Source organism: Aulonocara stuartgranti (genome assembly GCF_965226115.1).
Source record: "Aulonocara stuartgranti genome assembly, chromosome: 10".
Taxonomy (NCBI): Eukaryota; Metazoa; Chordata; class Actinopteri; order Cichliformes; family Cichlidae; genus Aulonocara; species Aulonocara stuartgranti.
Genome location: NC_138946.1, coordinates 16,342,638 through 16,364,740, shown reverse-complemented (window position 1 = coordinate 16,364,740; position 22,103 = coordinate 16,342,638). Strand labels below are relative to the sequence as shown.

At 43.3% G+C, this 22,103-nt stretch overlaps 1 protein-coding gene across 2 annotated transcripts in view; it reads right to left on the bottom strand.

Annotated features, from left to right (window-relative positions):
- The window catches only part of rtn4rl1a (reticulon 4 receptor-like 1a), a 118,174-nt gene that overhangs the window by 15,307 nt on the left and 80,764 nt on the right, over nt 1–22,103 (bottom strand). The window contains exon 1 of one of the 2 annotated variants that reach the window (XM_082549783.1): nt 14,102–14,309. The exons of the other annotated variant lie outside the window; for it this stretch is intronic. Coding sequence (XP_082405909.1) covers nt 14,102–14,306 — 205 coding nt within the window. The 5' untranslated portion in view covers nt 14,307–14,309. Of the gene's footprint in view, nt 1–14,101; nt 14,310–22,103 lie in introns of those variants that run through there. 2 annotated transcript variants of the gene reach the window in all.

Genomic DNA, 22,103 nt, shown 5'->3' with positions numbered 1-22,103 from the left:
AGGAAAAGCTGGCCATCTTCCGCTCCTACTGCAGCAAACACATCGGCGACAAAAACATCCAGCCCAGCTACATCACTAACATGGACGAGGTCCCGCTCACTTTTGACATCCCGGTGAGTCACACTGTGGAGAAGAAGGGGACCAGCACGGTAGCGATACGCACAACGGGGTATGAAAAGTCTTCTTTCACTGTTGTGCTTGGCTGCCATGCTAATGGACAGAAACTGCCGCCTATGGTGATTTTTAAGCGAAAGACTTTGCCTAAAGAGAAGTTTCCAGCAGGAATCATCATTAAGGCAAATGAAAAGGGCTGGATGGATGAGGAAATGATGAAAGAGTGGCTGAGGGAGGTGTATGTAAGGAGACCAGGTGGTTTTTTCCACGCATCACCATCGCTGTTGATCTGTGACTCTATGCATCTCACAGCCGATGTGAAAAAACTAGTGCAACAAATGCACTGTGAGCTTGCTGTCATTCCGGGAGGCCTGACAAAGGAACTCCAACCGCTGGACATCGGTGTGAACCGCCCGTTCAAAGTAAGGCTGTGAGCGGCCTGGGAGCGATGGATGACCGGTGGAGACCACAGTTTCACTAAGAGTGGAAGGCAGCGCCGGGCGAGTTACGCCACAATTTGCCAATGGATTGTAGATGCTTGGGCTAACATGTCTGCTGGCACTGTTGTTCGAGCTTTCGCAAAAGCCGGCATCGTTTCCGAGGAGCCGCACGGCACGGAAAGTGACTCTGACGGTGAAGACAGTGAACCTGGAATGTTTGATGGAGATTTAGCGCAGCTGTTCAATTCAGACACAGAGGATGAGGACTTCCATGGGTTTGATTGATGATAAAAATGTGAGTACCAAACTCAGTTTTGCTCCTGCTTTATTTTTAAATATGCACACTTGTATGCTTGTGTGTTGTTGATGATGACGATTACCGGCAATAGAAATGTGAGTAAGGTACCGAATTCAGGTTTGCTCCCGCTTTATTTTTAAATACGCATACGGTACTTGTATGCGCCCTATGATCCAGTGCGCCTTATGTGTGTGTTAAATACAGTAATGGCACACATAACTGAGACTGCGCCTTTTAGCACAGTGCGCCTTATGGTCGTGAAAATACGGTACTAGTGATGGCCAAAGGGGCCGATGGTGTGATATGGCAGCCTCGCCTCTGTCAGTCTGTCCCAGGGCATGCAATCAATTGTTATTTAAACCAACTGTTAACTGTATATTTCTGTACATTTACGTATTATGATTGTTGTTTATAGGTAATTTCATTGTTTGATCATGTAAAAATGTTCCTAATTTAATGTCTAAAACCACTTGGAAAAGGCAGAATCCCATGTCAAATTAGCGCAACAAACTCTATTTTCATTACTGAAAATGACCGTATTTTTATGGGACAGTTATTTTCTGTTATTTTACGGTCGCATTTTGGCGCCCCAGCTGCCGGAATATTACCCTTTTTTTAAGATGGTTTTGTTCCCTATTTATAGATGATTTCATTGTTTAATCACATTAACATGTTCCTGATTTAATGTTTAGCGGCACTTGAAAAAGGCGAGATCCCATGTCAAATTAGCGCAACTAATTGTATTTTCATTACTGGAAATAACCGTATTTTTATGCGGGAGTTATTTTCTGTTATTTCACGGTCGTATTTTGGCGCCCCAGCTGCCGGAATATTACCGTTGTTTTAGGATGTTTTTTTTAACAGTGTAACTTAAGGTCTTCATATCTTGGTAAAGTACACTCAACATTCTACTGGGAACGTCTCCAACCTCAGTTGCATCCCAAATCACATTTATGATTTCTCAGCTGTTAGTATACTTTAAATTTGCAATGGTAAACTCACCAGTAGCGTGTTCCCACTGGTCCCATTATGTGTAATTTTTCATCCAAATTGTCTTTGGTTCAAGACTCCTTGACACACACTTGCGATAATGCTGTTAGCGTTTAAGTTTGCATTTCCAATTGCTTTTCCTCCCTCGTTGCCTTTTGTTTACCCCTGCAGTCTTTCATTTCTTTTTTTCCTTTTGGTATTTTCATCATTTCTTTATATCTGACACCCTTCTCTTTACCCTTTACCCCCTTCAGTCTTTCCAATTATATCTCCCATCTTTCTGCTTTTCATTGTTCAATATAGTGTGTGCATGTGTTTCCCATTTGAGGGCAATGTCTGCTGATTCATGCTTATCTTTGCTTGCAGATTAACTGTGGGTGTTCAAAGTTTACAGATTGAGAGATGAAGCTGATGATATTAGATAAAAAGATTGCTGACTGCCATATGGCTTTGACACCGGGGGCAGTATAACTCCCACCAGCATCCATCCATCCAGACGCTTTATTTATTCATCATTTGCCTTGTAAAACACGAAATTTTCTCTGTTCACTTATGGTAAATGGTAAATGGCCTGTATTTATATAGCGCTTTTCTAGTCCCTAAGGACCCCAAAGCGCTTTACATATCCAGTCATCCACCCATTCACGCACACATTCACACACTGGTGATGGTAAGCTACATTGTAGCCACAGCCACCCTGGGGCGCACTGACTGAGGCGAGGCTGCCGGACACTGGCGCCACCAGGCCCTCTGACCACCACCAGTAGGCAACGGGTGAAGTGTCTTGCCCAAGGACACAACGACCGAGACTGTCCAAGCTGGGGCTCGAACCGGCAACCTTCCGATTACAAGGCGAACTCCCAACTCTTGAGCCACGATCACTTATGATGTTAGACAGCTTTTAAGAGTAAGATAGAAACAAAGAAAAAAGGGCTTGTGAGTCAAGGATTGAGCCACATAGGCATTCTTAATGATGCATAAGCTGTTGACATTTCTCAAAATGTACACTACTGTTCTCAGCACCTTTGAGGGAAAATCTCCAATCCTGCATCAACAACAGGACCTTGTTTCCAAGCATGTTTCGAAACATCGTAATTTGAAGTCAGCAGTTCTTTGGACTCGCCACTGCCTTTAGCTTCACAGTACTAGTGCTGAAATACATAAACATGATTGCAAATCAGCAAGTAGCCGAGGTATCAAACTGGAATTGGGCCAAATCTAAAACCCCTAAAAACTCCCAGTATGGAGCTTCAAAGTAAAAAAACAAATGTCTTTTTCACTGGTAACTGTTTATGATGCATTTCCCCCGTGTGCTGCAGTTAAATAAGAAAATGAATTATGGGTACTTTCATTAAAGTGATTCATACCTGGCTTGAATCTTTCTTGATTAAATATTTTAAAGCTTATTTGATTTGATACCTGCTGCCTTAAGACATTTTTAGAGCTATATAGAGCAGTAGTTGGACAACAGCACATGTTTGCTTGCCCTTGATCCCTAATCACTTACCTTCCACTGGAAGTGCAAAAAACAATGTAAAGAGAGCTTCAGAGGAGTTTTTGTTGCCCCAAATAGATGTTTGTCAAAGAAAAATGTCTTCTATTGAGATTTACGGTATATAGAACCAGGAAGCATCTAGCAAGTAAGGCAGTAAAATGAACGACACAGTCATTAGATGCACAAATTACAGTAGCTTTGACACCAGGACATCACATGTACAAATTAACTTGAGTGATGAGTAACTGTTCAGCTCACCACTTACGATGAACCACAGGTTCTGCTGTGTCCATCCAAAGACCTTTCTTGCATGTTTCTCTGCCTGTCGTCTCTCCACTGTCTGTAATAAAGGCTTAAAATGCCCAATGATACTGAAAAATAATCTGCTGCCATAATAGCCTCCACTCTTCTGAGAAAGCCTTTGATAAGAATTTAGAGCCTGGCTGCAGGGATTTGTATTAGTGAGGATGGATGCTGTTGTTGGGTGATCAGATCTGGGTCCCTGTCATGTTCCCATTTCATCCAGAAGGTGCTGGATGGTGTTGAGGTTGGGATGGAAAGCTGTGTTCAGCTTTACGTATCTCTACACCAAATGGATAAAAAACTCATTTTTAATCTCTTTGTGTGTCATATCATCAAGTTGAAAGTTCAAAGTCTGCATATTTAGCATTCCTGTTTATTTGTTTTAACCAAAATGTATTGCTTTTCTTTTTTGTAATTATAAGCCCCCGACATAACTATTCTCCACTGACTATTGTAATTTGTTTGCTCACTATTCTGCTGGCTTCAACACTGATAGTTAGCCAGCAGTGGGTAAACACTTAGCCCAGCTGAACTATGCACAGTAAGGACTCCGTTATAATTGGAGTCCAAGGATGTCTTATAGAGGGACCAAACCACAGACTTAGATTTCAGACTTATTATTTGTAGTTTTCACAATGGGATCCTTAAAAGACAGCTCATGCTAAAGTGTTCTCCACGTTTCTCTTTTCCAGGACAGTGCAGTATGTGAGAGCTTCCAATGACTAAGCCTGTGTTTAAATAGTATGTATGAAAAACAAAGTCAGGTAGTGGCTGCTTTAATCAGTTACTGAGAATTTGCAGACAGGTGACCACTAATGATGTGATGTTAAAGTAAAGCCCCGGTAACAAAGACCTAGAAACTGAGCTGCAACCATCTGGCAACCACTGGCTGTGAGGAAAAAAATGAGCATTCACCCACTGATTGTGGGTGGCTGCTGGAAGCTAGTGAAAATTATTGCTCCTGTCTATATCCGAACATATAGACAGGCCTATAGACAGTCTGCCTCTCACCCTATGACAGCTGGGATAGGAATATTGGATAGATGGATGAAGTTATATAAACATTTGCCCGATGCTGCTGTCACAAGAGGAAAATTTCCTATCAAGACAACAACAACAAAAAAAAGAAAAACACTTTGGGGACGGACCATTTAGGGAGCTACATTTTTGATTTTTGTTTTCTCCTCCCTGTCCCGTCCGGTAGCTTTAGCCCTGTTGTTCATTTTATTTTATTATTTTTCATAATGCCATGGTCCTGCAGTTTTAGAAAGCTGTGCTTTGGCTTGATTTTCACCCCCTATTGGTCAAGATCATTTTTTGGAGTTGGGTGTCAACACACTTTTGGTCATTTCATACTGTAATTCGTGCCTTTCTGAAGTGGTAAAGTTTTGTCTCCAGTGGTTTGCTGTTCAAATTCCAGCTTGACTGCCTCATTAACACACAGATGACGATGTCCTTTTGTCCTCTGGTGTAGCGTACACAATGTGGTGTTCACTTTACACCAGTAATTGTCTGGTTCGGCAAGTGATGCCTTTTTAATCAAAACTCTTTCTCTCTCATTCTTTTCACTCTCTGTGTCTGCATCCATTTCCCGCTGGTTGTTTGTCTAAATTCTCATCTTAGCTTCCCTGGTTAGATATTTGCTGAAAGCTTCATCAAGCACAGCCAGGGTTCAATTACAAGATCTGTCTTCCTCTTCTCTCTCATTCTCATTCCTCCATACCAGTAATAATGTGCGTACAACACACAGAGAAAGAAGAAGAAGGAGGAAAAAAAAACTGCAAGCGCACATGCTGCTTGTCAGGTCGTCGTCAAAACTGCCTCCCAACAACAACTTGGCATCTGGAAGAGACACCTGCCACTCATTCTGGCAAACACAAGGAGAAGGTAACAGAATGTGGAATGTAAGAGCGGGAGGGAAAAGGAGAGGAAGGGATCCGGAGAGGGGAGGAATGGGCAATGTCATGCTCAAAGGGAATGTGGAGCTCTTATAACATGAAAGCAGAGGCAGGAGGAGAGAGGCACAGTGTGGTGGTGTGGGAGGGAAAGAGAGCATAGCAAGTGAGACTGTAGCTAAAAAAAGGATGATGGGGATGACAGGGATCTACTTCGAAGTGTAAACCATTATATAGGTAGGAGTGTAAATGTCTGTCTGCTCAGCAAAGAGTACAACTGTGACTTCCTGAATTGCCACCCGATTCAATGACCTTCTGCGTAATCAGTCAGATAAACACTTACCAATAAATTATACATACCACACTTGTATAGTCACTGACCTAAAAACTGCGAAAAAAAATAATTTAGTCACAATGAACCACATGTGCGCAATGCACAGGTGAACCAGGTTCACATGCAGACAAGCAAAATCAACTCCAATTAGGCAGCAACAGCTGGATTTGAACACGAAAATAGCACAAGAAAAGCAGAGAGCAAAACACATACTAAAACATAAAGGCAAAGGTAGGGCAAAGAAGGCCAATGCCCTGGTTTTCACTTTTAAAGAAATTTGACATTTGGCTGAGTTGATTGTACTGACAAACAGAAAAGAAACAGGAATGATCACGCAGAACAAAAGTCCAGTTTACACAAATGCAGAAATGCAGGGGGCGAGGAGGGGTGCAGGAGGAAAGATGGCTAGCTCAGACACTCGATATAGATGCTGCTCCCCTCTTGTTAGTGGTTGATTTAGCTTAGCATAATCCCGAAGATCATTTAGCGTTGCTCATTCAAACGGTGATAAATCTCTGGCAGAGTTAATAGGAGATTTAAATGGCGTCATTGCCTCAAAGACACAGCTGAAATATCTCTGCACTATATAATCCTCTCCTCTCATGTAATATAGTACATAACATCCATCTTCATATTGCAGACAAATCAGGTCAATACTGCCGGCTCTGCACCACTGATTCCCTGTGGCCTAGGAATTATTATTTTGTAGTTTTGAAAGTTTTGTTCATTCAAAGTCCCACTCTTGTGACCCCAAACAAAAAAATTCAAACAATACTTAAAAGCAAATAACTGGCTATCCGAGTCTGAGTAGGAGTAACAATTGATTTCTTGAAACAGACGCAGCAGTAGCTACGCCCTTGTTTTGATCCTTGATGCGCTGTCTAACTGTTTAAAGAGAATCTTATGAGGAAAGGTAGAAGTGCCTTTGGGACATGACGTAACAAAAAAAGTGCTGCAGATCTTAAAACATTTTACACATCAGAATACTTTTCATTTCTTACACAGTTTGAAGCAAGTTTTACTTTTGAAAACAAAAAAGACAAATAAAACCACCGAAACAATGTTTTTGTTTGAGGGCCAGACAAGTTAAGCGCTCTTATTGTACTGATCAATCGTTACAAGCGATAAATCAGACTTTTTTTTCTTTTTGATTGAACCGGGCCATCCATCTATCCATCCGTCTCCATCAATCTGAGTCCTGTGTAACAACTAACAACCAAAGTGACATGGCTGCCATCTCCATTCTGTTCAGCGAAAACATAATAATTAAATGTGGAGTTTTTCTACAGGTGACTCTCAAGTTTTTGATAATAAAGTGTCCTTGAACACACCACCGATGACACCTTTCAGAAGAGTCCTTGCTTGTGAATATGTGATTACTCCCAGTGTATTTGACACATAAAGTGCTCAGGTTGATAAACTACTCCTTTGATGTTCACACAGAATTTTCCACATCAAAACTGCCTGGAAGGGAAAGATTACAGAATTGTGTTGTATGACGTGTAGCTACTGTTAATGCACCAAAACATGCATATCCATTTTGTAATCACATTAGACTAAAAACTAGACTCTTTAATCAGAACAGCAATGCTGTGCGCCTTTGTCCAGCAGGAAAGCAAAATGTTTAAAGCTGAAATAAAAAAAATCGATGTTCATTAGCATGAAAGAAGTTCACTGGCTCCTTGCTTGTATAACAAATTCACGAAGGCCTGCTTGAAAGCTATTTTCAAGGTATCTAGGTATCTTATAATTAGTGCTGGTCCTATGAGGTCTGTTTTCCACTGCCTGACAGTCTCAGCAGTCTGATTCTCTGCTGTGGCCCCCATGGCCACTGGCCTGGTGTTGTGACATCTGTTCAGCACACAACATACTGGCCCATTAAAAATACACGCGCTCTTCTCCGATCAGTGAGGGTGTGTGCATGGACAACGGCAGAGATAGAGAGACCAAACGCATATATAACGTCTATCCCTCTTTGCATGCAGTAATTGGGTCATTTGAAAGGCTAAGCTTATCTCAACACTAATCAGACTCTAATTATACTCCGAAAAACTTTGCTCACCCCTCCCTCCCTCCCATATATGCACACACCCACAGTCTTCAGATGCATAATCAGATGATGCAGGTCACAGCTTTCCCTATTTAAATCATGCCTATTAGTGGTAAGATGTGAGCGAGCTCACGGCGCTGCTTCTGCTGCTGCTCTTCATCTTGTCCTGTCTCACTCAAAACTGCGACGATAACACAGAGCGACAGGGTGACGTGTGTCAATGGGAAACAGGGGGTATGTTCAGATTTCAAAGAGGAGGTGTGGCCCTTGCTCCTCAGGCACCCAAAACAAATTCATTAAGGACACAGGAAGGCCATGCACTTGTTAGCACAATGAATGCTTCTCAACAAATAGATAAAAAATGGAACAACGAGGCCATCTTAAAGTACTGAATGTAATATCACCCAAGTATCAGCCCGCCTGGACTTATCTTGTAATTTTGGCTGTAAAATTAGAAAATAATAATTTTTCAGAAACCATTTTAATTTTCTTTCTACCCCAAAGTGGTTGAGAGTTACGGTAGTTACAGTGAAGTGCACATGGTGAAATCTAGCTGGATCTGATTTTTCTATCTGTGTTTAGACACCAGTACCTTGTGAATGCTTTGTGCCATCATAACACATTAAAGTCTAAGAAGCTTGGAAATCTACCTAATCACATGAGCCAAGGTGTGAAGACAGGTGTGGGTCCCAATCAGCCAGGGTTTCGGGTGAGCTCACTGTGAAAATGACATGTGAAAATTCACAATGAGCTCACCCGAAACCCTGACTGAGTGGGACCCACACCTGTCTTCACACCTTGGCTCATGTGATTAGGTAGAGGGGATACTCCCACTGGGTTTAAACCTGGGACTCTCCACCATTTGACCCTTAGAACTGAAGAAGATTCTCGGATGAGAGGTGAAACGTCTTCAAGCAACTTAAAGAAGTCCAGATGCTTTTCTTTCCAAGCTTCTTAGACTACGATGACCTGGATAACTGAGAACCTTCACAGACATAACACACTAAAGCTCATCTTACTACTCAAAATTATTTAAAAAACAAAATTATCAACCTTTAACATGCTGCCTGTTATTTCAATTCAATTTCAAGTCTTAATAATTTGCAAATTGTTCTGTTTTAATTTCAATTTGACACACTTCGCTCTTTCAAATGATAACACACAGGCTTACAGGCATAAATGCAGATGCAAAGTGACACATACAAACAGCGATGTATACCCACAGTGAAGCAAATACACACCAATCACAGGAATTTCACAGCTGACTGACCCTGATCTGGCAGCAGGCATCTGTGTCTACTGAGATGGTGTGCATGAACAGTTTTAACATCTTTGTGTGTCTGTGTGTGTGCCCATTGATGCACACTTCACATGAATTGTGTGTTAAGGTGCTGGTGCCCCCCTGCCCCGTGTCGCCCCATTGCTGGATCCGGACGTCTCTTTGGCAGATATCCTCAGTGGAAAGTGGCAAGAAATGAGCTTGTCCAACAGCCCAAAGAGAAGAGGATGAGAAAGTGCAGCATGGGGGCGAGGTGGTTCTTCTCTTAATAGCTGTTTGTCCAATTCTCCCAGCACAAGGAAAATCTCTCTTCCTCTTGTGACTAAATCATTCCCTGCTCCCCTCTCTACACTGCCAGGATGAATCACCCTTTGTCACCCTCCTCCGCTTTCCTCCCTCTTGTTCCTTTAGTTTCCCATCTGTCTCTATTACAAAGACTGTTAAAAGTACATCAGGAGTTATTATTGCATACATCTTTCTAGCAATGAGTGTCTGCGCTCTTGCACCTTATTTCCAAAGTATTTGTTTTTGAGGCTCCCGGAGAGAAATTTCTGTCGAGCTCTGGGATTACACTTGTAAATCAGCCACGTGCAGACTCAAGAAAAGACAGAAGAAAAAGAGGAAGGCGACAGAAGGCGAGCGAGATGAAGGGTTACAAATCCAAATATCCAGAATGACAAGTGAAGTGTGCGATTTTAGTGCAGTGACATGTCTGAGGGATCATCTGTCGACGGGCTGTTTTATGCGCTAGCACGCTGCTATTGCACATTTGCTGTTGACAGAGCCAATCACAGGCAGGCACTGACCATTTTTCAGCCTGATTGGATGAAACAAGAGGGGGAAATCGGCATCAAGCCTCTCATCAAATAAGCTCCCCGTGGAGCACGACTTTAAGTCGCATTGATGTAAACAGTTTTGTTCCAAATGGCTTATGCAGGAGCTGACAAGTGAGACCCAGAGCAACAAAATGATTAATGACTTGAAACCACAGCTACATATACTGTATTACTGCGCTGGACTGAAACTGATGGATCAACCATCTCAATGTAAACCCAGAATGTCACACTGTTTCTAATAGTTTTCAACTGATCACAATATAACTGCTCTCAAAACACTATTAGCATGATATTAGAGTTGCAAAGTGCTACATTTTCCCTTCGGCCTGCTTTTCATGTTGACATTTTTCACACCATGGTGCTTGTGGAAAAATGCATTCAGGTGGAATGACAGAGAAATGGCATAGAGGAGACATCAGTCAGGAAATATGAGACGGGAAGTGGAAGGGAGAGGAAGGATGTATGAGGGGGAAACAGGGAGAGGTGTCACAGATTTTCTCCATCAGCTAAAGGGAGATGGATGAAACGAGAAGAGGATGTCAGTTAAACTTCCCTAATCAGTCATTGGATGTAGCTAATCTGAAGGTTGCCGGTTAAACTCTGCCATTAGTCACAGAGTTTGGCTGCTGTGAAGGTTAGAATAATCTAGAAATGTCTCATCATGCTCGTCTTCTGCGCTTTCTTATAATGATCGCTTCTGTTATTAGTATAAGGGCTGTGCTCTGTCTATAACAGCTATCTGGTGATCCTGATCGTGTTTCTTATTTTAGGGGCTTTTTTAAAATAAAGAAAAATGTGATGCACTGGAAATCTACCAAGAGTATAAAATACTCACCATCTGTAAAGATGGCTTTAAAAAGCCTGAAACTCATTCATTCAGGGTGAGGGTAAGTATGCAGGATTCAGAGGAGCTGTATTCCAGTGATGACTCAGTCACAACATCAAAAATGTCTCTAAACATACCAAGTATTAACAGAAACCTTTGAAATTCCTGCAATGCAACAGTTTTTCTTTGTTGCTTAGCTTTATGCTGGCTGTGCATCAGTGTCAATATACCACTTCACCATGTGGTAAGTATGAGAAGGAGTATGACTATTAGCAATGTTGTGAAAACTATGAGCGTTCCTCTTCAGTGGCATTGTAATGAAGGATTCAAACCTACAGTATTATAAAAAACACAGGAACTCAGATTCAGTGCACTGAAAATGCCGAGACCTGGTTCTGTGTCTATGCTCTGAGGTCTTATTACAGCTCAGTGTGTACAGACACAGCACTGTGCAGGTGGTTTTGATGACAGACAGGGGAAAATATCATTTCTGATGTGGTTAAACATGACTTTTGTTTGACTTTTCAGGTTATTCATATACTGAAAGAAAGAACATGCTAAAAAAATCACAATAACTTATAATCAGTTTTTCATACTTCTTGTATATACTGATTTTTTTTTAAAAAATCTTTGTTTGTCTGTTTGACCTTGTTAAGATTGTAGACACAAACACTGTGTGGAACTTATATTCTCCACATATTCTTTCCAGTAAATCTCCAAATTTGGGGTTTTTTGTGCATTGTACAATCTGACATTCCAAGCTGTGATTAGCAGGATGAGTAGGTTTAAACTTTTCCTTGGATTGTTATTGTATGACTAAAAAAATAAAAACCTGTTCCTCCAATAAATGAATTAAATTACTTTTATTTGTTTTTATTTTGTTTGCTTTATTCTCCTTGTCTTAATTGGACGAAAGTGCAGCAGAAAGCTCTGGCTAAATAAAGTTCACACCAGAAACAGTATGTTGGGGCTTCGGTTTGCATAATTCAGGTTACGCAGGGGCAACCGTGGCTCAGGAGGTTGGGAATCTGTAACCGTAAAGTTGCCGGTTCGATCCCCGGGCTCTCTGCCCTGGTCGTTGTGTCCTTGGCCAAGACACTTTACCCTACTGGTGTTGGCCAGAGGGGCCGATGACGCGATATGGCAGCCTCACTTCTGTCAGTCTGTCCCAGGGCAGCTGTGGCTACAACTGTAGCTCGCCTCCACCAGTGTGTGAATGTGAGAGTGAATGAATAGTTGAACTGTAAAGCGCTTTAGGTGCTATATAAATGCTATATAAATGCAATCCATTATTATTATGCTTGAGAATTTTAAGACTAAATATTCTCACAGTCATCTCACATACACTATGGAAAAAAATACTCCTACATATCACACCTATAGATGATGCTTAACCATGGAAACCTATGCCGTGAAACTCCTGGTGAATCACTCTGTAAGTTTATGCGGTTGCTGAGGTTTCTAAACACTTCAGGTTTATAATAGTACCATTTAGAGCTGATCGTGGAGTATAAAGGAGGGAAGAAAGAAAGTTTCATGGCAACTGTTATTGTGATTTGGTGATAAATAAAATTGAACTGAATTGCCTGTGCTCTTTCGAATGACCTGTTCTTTCTTTCATTTTTTAAACCCTGCAGCAGCGAGACTGAAAATATGAATTCTCAGATTAAGCGGTATGGCCTAATAATCTTGTCCATACGGTATATAATCACTGGGTTTTTCCATTTTTCACATTTAAATGTCAGTGCTCGATATAATTCTTTTCATTTACCTTCAGTTTTCTTTTCACTCTTTGCACTTTTTCTGACTTCGTTTTGTTTTTGTTTACTGTTACTCTACCATTTTTATTCCCCTTTCATTGATTGCAGTGACTCTTAGTTTATTGCCACTGTTTATTTTGGTAAAAACTTTTGAAAAGGGTTCACAGAGAGGTGTACGGATTATCCAGGATAACCGGGACACTGTTTCTGGAAAAAAAAAAAAAGCATGTGACTGTTTTTTCAGATGTAATTTTAAGCTCTCTGAACATCACAAAACTAAATTTGATTCACCTCCACTGTATTGGGGTGGCAGCAGAGGATTTAGAGATGGATCAGCCACAACATTAAAACCAGTGGCGTGTGGTGACTTTTAGACAAAGGCAAGCAGAGAGGAATGCAATATACACACAAAAAAAACCATCTCGCTCTACAATTTACCAATTTAACAGGATAATTTGGATGAGAGTAAGACATACCATTTGTGCTGTCTGTCTGTCTGCAGCACCTTTCTGTACTACAATTCTGGCTGTAGAATTATACAAACATTGCTTCTACTTTAAACACATATTATCACCAAAATGATTTATAATTAGCTGAAAATGACAAGGTGTGGAGGAATTTTCTCAAACCATTCCTTTAGAAAAAGAAGCAATACAGCACCATGAAAACACACTAGAACACATAAAACTATTACTGGAAAACTGTGCATAAAGTATAAAGAGTAAAAATTATTAGTTTTCAGAAAAACGTCCTCTACCAGTGTTAATAGAAATATTATTAGTACTGCATGTCTTTAAGACTAAGCTCATTTTAGACACTGTATTTCTGTTCAATGCTCAGCATGATATTCTATATATAATCACGCGATCATTAGCACAGAAACACAGACCTACATCTTGTTAATGTACTAAAGTAATTATTAACACCTTTTTCATGCTCCATCTTCTCTACATCACACATGCTGGCCAAGTTGGTTATCAAGAGGAAACTCATCTGCTATGTTGCTACAATGCTAGCTGAATGTAACCGATCTCAGAATAGTAAAAGCTGACCAGCAGCACCTTGCCTCTCATTGTGACCTCCCTTCACTTTACATTCACTGAGCAGCGGTTTATCCACAATGTGGAGGTGCAAACCTCTCAGCTTGCCCGGCACCAACCATTGTTAACAGGAGGCAGAAGCGCCCTTGCTATGAGATTGAAAAAAGCTTTCAGCAAACATAAGCTGGCTTATGTAAAGGGTGGATACACATATTAATTGACAGGCAAAGAGCTTTCTGAGATAAAAGCAGAGAGGTGGCTTTGTTTTGGTACATTTTAAATTATTTCTGTTTTGGAATTGTCAAAGTAAGCACTGCCTGCCTTGCTTGTCCTGATGGAGTGCCACTGACAGGTGATGTGAATAAGAATCATATTGCAATACAGTCTTCTAATGGGAAACCTTCAGACCTACGATTTCCTACGTTGATGCATATTACCTACCTATATGTTGTTGTAGAACAATCACACCCCTCCTTATGGCAATAGTATGGTCTCTAGTACAATAACTTGATTCGCCACACTCCAGAAACTGCACAGACCCAGACCTCCAGTCTCCAATTCCACATATACCAAAACAAGGCATCAGAGGATCTGTTCCCAAAGTCGTGGTGGCAACACAGGACACGCTCAGACGAATTGTGTCCATACCTTCACAGGTCAGAGCTACGATGGTGGGATATACACCACCAATATTGTGGCTGATAGGAGAAAATATGTTGTCTTAGTCTACGTCCACACGTACCCGGGTATTTTTGAAAACGCAGATTTGTCTATGCGTTTGCACCTTTCGTCCACACGTAAACGGCGTTTTTGGTCACTGAAAACAGATTTTTAAAAACTCCGGCCAGGGTGGATATTTTTGAAAACTCAGTTTTTGCATTTATGTGTGGACGAGGAAAACGCAGAAAACGCAGCGTCAAAGGTGTGCGCCTTTTTTGACGTCACACTGTGCGCCACGTTATTGTTTCGGTGAAATGAATTTCTACAATACTATTACTGTTAATTGTACTCTCTGCAGTGTTTGACTATGCTCCACATTTAATTTATTTAACATACTGAAAGCATGTGCTGTCTGAGACGCTGAACTCAGGGCAGAAATTTCAATTGAATATCTTTTTACATACTTTCCCACTCTCACAGACACGCACACACATACACACACACAAAGACAAGGGTTCTTCAACAAAACACACCTTTGCAATTCAGGACTGTGAATTAAACTGAAACATATTATTTCAGGCCGTGCAACTCCACTCTACTTCACCTGAGGCGGGAAAGAGAAGCACAGTGCAGTGTGTCCCTGATCTTTTTCAGCATGAGGGCCAAACCACTCATCACGACTTCATAAATGTTCTGATTTTTTTTCCTGAAGGCCACAGTCATTGTACACAAACACCTCCAAATGCACACACATGTGAGCACACACTAAACAAAAAATTTTTTAAATGCAGAAACACAAAAACATGCAGTCAAGGGTGTGTGTCAACACACCCAGATTATGGTTGAGATGAATGAGTGCAATTGCTGCGGCACGTGCACGCATACGTACAAGCTAAAAAAGCAAACACGCACTACTTGCATAGTCTTAAGCACTATGCAAGTTCCATCCCACTCACACAAATATTGTACATACTGTGCCAGAAACTCACACACAAACACAAATGCACACGCCAGCTGGAGATGAATTATGAATGCATGTCTCCAGCTCAGTCCTCCTTCCCAACTTACTCACCGTTCGCTCAATCCAATCCTTCACCTTGGCTACATAATCCTCAATTTCTCACCGGCTTTGTACCACCTTCCCATGACCCCGTCACTTCGCTCAGTTTCTACTCCTCTATTCCTTCTCTTCCTCCTCCCTGTGTCTGAATTAGAGTTGACCCACGCAGTTTGACTCTGAATTCTTTTGATCCTAGAGAGAGCTGGTCCTGGCTTTTCCCTTGTTTTTACTCCAGCTTAGGGAAGTTGGGCAATGCCAGTAATATATGTGTGTGCGTGTGTCTTTGTGTGCATGTGCGTTTTTATAAATGCCACTTTGTACTGCCAGCTTATGGCAGCCCTGAAGACAAACACACAACAATCGTTCTCAACTACAGAGTTCTGGTGGTAAAATGTCTCACACTGAGGAAAACTATATACCAGCACACCCTCAACCCCCACACACCCAAACTCACGCACTCCTGAATTTCTCTCTCTCTTTATCTCTCTTTCTGTCTTTCCTTCAATTAGAGTCCATATGCTAGAAGGCCCCCAGCTCTCCATGTGCCCCTTTGAAGTGAAGTAGATTTAAAAAACAAACGTTTCGAAAAACCCTAAATGAGCACTTGCAGAGCTGTGAATGGGGGGAGCACACACACAAATTCCCAGAATGCATTTATTAGCATGCATAGACTTACAGTATCACACACATGTGCAGAAACATCCAGATCTCAGATGAGACCGGAATAAATCTGCATAAATACGCACATGCAGAGTCACCGTATTTTCAATATTCCATGTGACCTCTGCCTGTTTCATAAATGTACGATATGAGGCATGTGCTGAGAGATGGGTGGAAAGAGAGAAAAGGGAAGCCTGCATCCAAGTTATGTTGGATTGAAATTATTCTCTCCTGAATGTAAAGCAGGTTTGGAAAATTGGATTTTGAAGCCATTTTGTTCTCATGTTTAAACTCTGGTCAGTGCATTCTCTGCACAGGGATTTGTCACCTGTAGTGTAGCATATTATCTGTTCCTTTTTACAAAACATATACAGCGATTACTCTCTGCCTTTGCATATGAACACACTTGAGTGTGCACACACACATACGACTCACACGTGCACATACACTTCCTGCTGTGTTCAGCCGGTATTTACATTTCATCCCATATGGCCTTAGGATTGTTCTCACGAAGCTCAACAGCAATTAATAAGTCATTCTCAGTAGGGACTGCAACACAATCCACAAATAAACACAAGCATAAAGTAGGGAAAAAATATGTCTGAAATGACAGCTGTCACAAGCTAAACTAATCAAAATACCATAATTTGTCTTTTACTTACTACACTATAAAAAATGTGATCATTATGGTTAAAACTGAGCAGCAAATGTGGAGTTTGCATGCTCTCCCTGTGGGGCTGTTAGGTTAGGTTATAGATTATTATTATTATTATTCTGCCCAAATGAATATGAATTGTTGTCTGTCTCTGCGATAGAGCTGCCATAGACCTATCCAGTGTGGACCCTGCCCCCCGACCCTGATAAGGATAAACAGGCATGTTTTATGCATCACGTACAATCAAAAAACAAGTAAAACATGTAATTTTACTGGGTTAAGTTAATCATATGGTTCAGGTTCAGTTTAAAGTTTGGGTATTATTAGTTGTAATTACTGAACTACCACTTGAAAAGGAAAAAAAAGGAATACTGACCAATTCTTGATAACCCTGAGGTATGTATAGACAGGTAGATACAGAGAAACGCCTGTTTAATATTATAGTAATGCACACTTTCTGATAAAGAGTAGTTTCAAAAACATAATCTTGCAAAGGCACTTCCTAGCAGCGAAGTAACATCTTCATAGTTAAAAATACTTTTCCATAAAGGCAAAAAGTCAGCCAGCTTGTGATTCGTGTATGGCAGACTTTAGATGGCACTATAGATGACAAGATAATCATCCACACAAAAGACATGCATTGTTCTTGTATTGTAGGTTGGAGCCAATTAGCACCATAATTCTACAGTAATGCACTACATAAAAATAACCCTTGAGTATTCTGAAGGGCCGCTGCGGCGGGTAGGTTGACGTTGAATATTTATACTTTCAAACTCCATGCTTTACTTGAGCCCAAGAAAGAATTTGATGGGAAGTGACGCAAATAACCGATGTGTATTATTCTACCTTTCTTTCTTTGTTTCTATGATCTATTACAATCAGTAAAAATTGTTTGTGTCTGAGCTGACGTAGCACACATACTGTATCTTAAGCTGAGCGAAGTGTTAAGTATAAAGTCAATCCAAGATATGAAGGTTCCCAAATAAATGTCGTGTTAGACAAAGGATTGCTGTAAATAATATGTTTAACTTGTTCCAGTGAGGTATAATACTACAGAAGCTATACCTTCACAATATAAATACGGCAAATAGCTAATAGCATGCACATTCTTCTGGAAATCATACTGTCACGGTTTGCGGGGCAAGCCGTGTGGATTTGTAGTAAGGACCCAAAAGGCGGCAGCTCTGGTGCAGGTGAGTGTTTATTTACAGCAGTGGGTACAAACAGCAACGGGGTGTGAACATGAAACCGAAACCTAAACTGGGTAAACTAACAACACAAACCAGGAATGACGGTGCAGGGAGGTCCGGGGAAATACATACAGGGAGACCGAGGGGAAACAACACAGACGAACCAGCAACTACTATGACAGAAGACACAACTTAAATACACTCAGAGAACACAGGGGGATTACATACAGGTGGGAACACAGCTGGGAGTAATTAACATGACGAGACTAGGGAGGCAAACTGAAAACACTCACATAAGACACAGACCTTCACAATAAAACAGGAACTTACACATGAAAGGACACAAACTAAGAAACGCGGACTAGATACAGGAACACACGGGCAGAACAGAGTAAACACTAACCAGAGGAAGAACAGAACCAAAATCGCGAAGAGAAAACACAAAACGCTGGGTCAAAAGGACCCAGGATCATGACAGTACCCCCCCCCTCAAAGGCTGGCTCCAGACAGCCCAAAAAGAAACAAAACAGCCAGAAAAAACAGAAAACAACCCGACCAGGGCGGGCGGCGGGGGCCCAGGAAGGAGGGCACGAAGCAAAACAAAACCGGAGCACCAGAAGGCCAAAAGACAAAAACAAAAAACGAGCCCAAAACCAAAAGAAACGAAGCACACCAGAACACAGGAAAAAACAGAAGAGTTCAGGGGGCCGACAGCACAGGAGTCCAAAACAGTTCGGGGGGCCGGCCGTGCGGAAGGCAACGGCGGCCACTCAGGCGAGGCTGCAGACTCGGATGAGGCTGGACCAGGCGAGGCTGCAGACTCGGATGAGGCTGGACCAGGCGAGGCTGCAGACTCGGATGAGGCTGGACCAGGCGAGGCTGCAGACTCGGATGAGGCTGGACCAGGCGAGGCTGCAGACTCGGATGAGGCTGGACCAGGCGAGGCTGAAGGCTCTGATGAGGCTGGACCAGGCGAGGCTGAAGGCTCTGATGAGGCTGGACCAGGCGAGGCTGATGATGATGCTGCAGCCGGCGAGGATGATGATGCTGCTGCAGCAGGTGGCTGGACGGGCTCCTCGGGCCCTCCAGCGGAAACAGGAAACGAAGGCCGGAGCGGTCCCTCGGACCCTCCAGCAGAGACACGGGACGAAGGCCGGAGCGGTCCCTCGGACCCTCCAGCAGAGACACGGGACGAAGGCTGGACGGGCCCCTTGGACCCTCCAGCAGAAGCCATCACAAAGCCAGGAGGCATGGAGTCCTCTGGCAGACATGAAGGCAATGGGTGCTGTGCTGAGCACTGGCCCTGCTCAGACAGCACTGACACGGAGTTGTTCTCTGAGGGCTGCTTAATCTTCAGGGGTCCAGAATCAGCTGGGGACTGAGACCTAGCCTCTGGGGAAGCCCTGGAGTGCAGAACGGTGCCTGAAGCAGCTAAAGCGCGAGAAACTCCCTGACTGGACCTTAAATCTTCTCCCTGCATGGAGTGAATGAGTGGAACCGGTACTGCTGGGGCCTGCGCTGAAGGGGACACTGGAGACTGAGCTGAGAGGGGACACTGGAGACTGAGCTGAGAGGGGACACTGGAGACTGAGCTGAGAGGGGACACTGGAGACTGAGAGTGGCTGCGGGGGAGCTAACCGAGCTGAGAGTGGCTGCGGGGGAGCTAACCGAGCTGAGAGTGGCTGCGGGGGAGCTAACCGAGCTGAGAGTGGCTGCGGGGGAGCTAACCGAGCTGAGAGTGGCTGCGGGGGAGCTAACCGAGCTGAGAGTGGCTGCGGGGGAGCTAACCGAGCTGAGAGTGGCTGCGGGGGAGCTAACCGAGCTGAGAGTGGCTGCGGGGGAGCTAACCGAGCTGAGAGTGGCTGCGGGGGAGCTAACCGAGCTGAGAGTGGCTGCGGGGGAGCTAACCGAGCTGAGAGTGGCTGCGGGGGAGCTAACCGAGCTGAGAGTGGCTGCGGGGGAGCTAACCGAGCTGAGAGTGGCTGCGGGGGAGCTAACCGAGCTGAGAGTGGCTGCGGGGGAGCTAACCGAGCTGAGAGTGGCTGCGGGGGAGCTAACCGAGCTGAGAGTGGCTGCGGGGGAGCTAACCGAGCTGAGAGTGGCTGCGGGGGAGCTAACCGAGCTGAGAGTGGCTGCGGGGGAGCTAACCGAGCTGAGAGTGGCTGCACAGGCGATAAGCAGCTCGCGTTGACATCCGCCACACAAACGCAGCCCCTGAATGAACAGTCATGCAGTCTGAAAATGAAAAAGAGTCCTCACTCACCACAGCCGGCGATTTAGAAGCCCGAACGTCCGGCTGTGGGGTGGCGCGCTTGCGGCGCGATCGGCGTTTCCTCCCCGCAGACGGCTCCGACGGGCCGGGCAAGATCACATCCGGCGAGTCGGGCAGCGAGGCAGGAGTGGCTGAGAGAAGGTGAGGTGTGTGCCGGAGAAAAGCCTGTATGGTCGGAGGAAGTGAATTCAGTAGCCATGGCAGGCCGGAAAAGAGACGTTGTAGCCGACCTTCCACGGCGCGGCGAAGCTCGTACGGAGGATTCTCCAGCCACAGCCCGAGGAGGATCTCCACATTGTAGCCGATGTCATCCTGGAGCTCCTCGGACGGATTGACTGCCGCTGGGTCCATGGTGGCTGGTTCGTTCTGTCACGGTTTGCGGGGCAAGCCGTGTGGATTTGTAGTAAGGACCCAAAAGGCGGCAGCTCTGGTGCAGGTGAGTGTTTATTTACAGCAGTGGGTACAAACAGCAACGGGGTGTGAACATGAAACCGAAACCTAAACTGGGTAAACTAACAACACAAACCAGGAATGACGGTGCAGGGAGGTCCGGGGAACTACATACAGGGAGACCGAGGGGAAACAACACAGACGAACCAGCAACTACTATGACAGAAGACACAACTTAAATACACTCAGAGAACACAGGGGGATTACATACAGGTGGGAACACAGCTGGGAGTAATTAACATGACGAGACTAGGGAGGCAAACTGAAAACACTCACATAAGACACAGACCTTCACAATAAAACAGGAACTTACACATGAAAGGACACAAACTAAAAAACGCGGACTAGATACAGGAACACACGGGCAGAACAGAGTAAACACTAACCAGAGGAAGAACAGAACCAAAATCGCGAAGAGAAAACACAAAACGCTGGGTCAAAAGGACCCAGGATCATGACACATACATTCTTGGTATTCTTTGTTTCTTTGACCTATTACATTTAATCAGTAAAATTATGGCCAGCAGTACAGAATTACAGAAATTATGTTAATGAACCAGACCTGCTGCTCTATGACTTTGAACAAATCTGAAACTGTTAGTCTAAAGTGCCACAACCAAACCTTTTACACCAGTAAAAAGCAACCTGGATGACATTTCTGAATTTAAAAACAACTCTTCCCCTGCGATAAAGCGTGACAGCACGTTTAGGACAGAGAGAGTGTTTTCTCTTGTTTCTTCCTCAGCCTCCTGGGGTTAAACAATTTGTTGGCCTTCAGTCGCATCTCGGTCACGGCATAATGACTGCAAGAGTGACAAAGAGGTGAGAAGAGGGCGGTGGGAAATGCTTTGAGCATGTATGGCCAAGGTGTGTCTTTATGCATGTGTGTGTTGCGACTTAGTATATGCAGGCTTGTGTCTGCGTGGGCTACACGTGTCAGCAGGCCTCAAATCCAGTTGTGTTTTCTGTCCACCTTTCGGCTCAGGTGTAAATCTGACCGTAATGAGACTGCTACTACGAAGGCGACCTGACAGAATAGGAATCCTGAATGAGAGGATTTGGGGGAATTGTGGTGCATATATTCAAACTGACACAACAGAGCAATGAGTCATGCACAGTTAGCTGACAAGATTGGCTTCTCCTCAGTGACAACACATACATGTACATAAGGAACTGGATAGCTGTTAGATGCCAGTTTTATCAAGTAGTGGTTTACAAGTGCTTAATTGGTGTAAATACTGCAAAAACTGTAACAATAGTAGAGATTTTTCCTCTAAGATTATACTGTGCTCTGGTTCTCCTTATGCAAACTGTTAAATTGACACTTAATTAATCTTTTTCAGACTGGTTCAAATTATATTTATGTCAGGATCTATTTGTGTCTGTGTCTAGTTTTTGCACTTGGTCTGTTTTGTTGTTATACTAATCTGTTTATAATTATAATTATAATTATCCATCCATTTCTTCTGCTTATCCAACTCAGGGTCCCAATAATA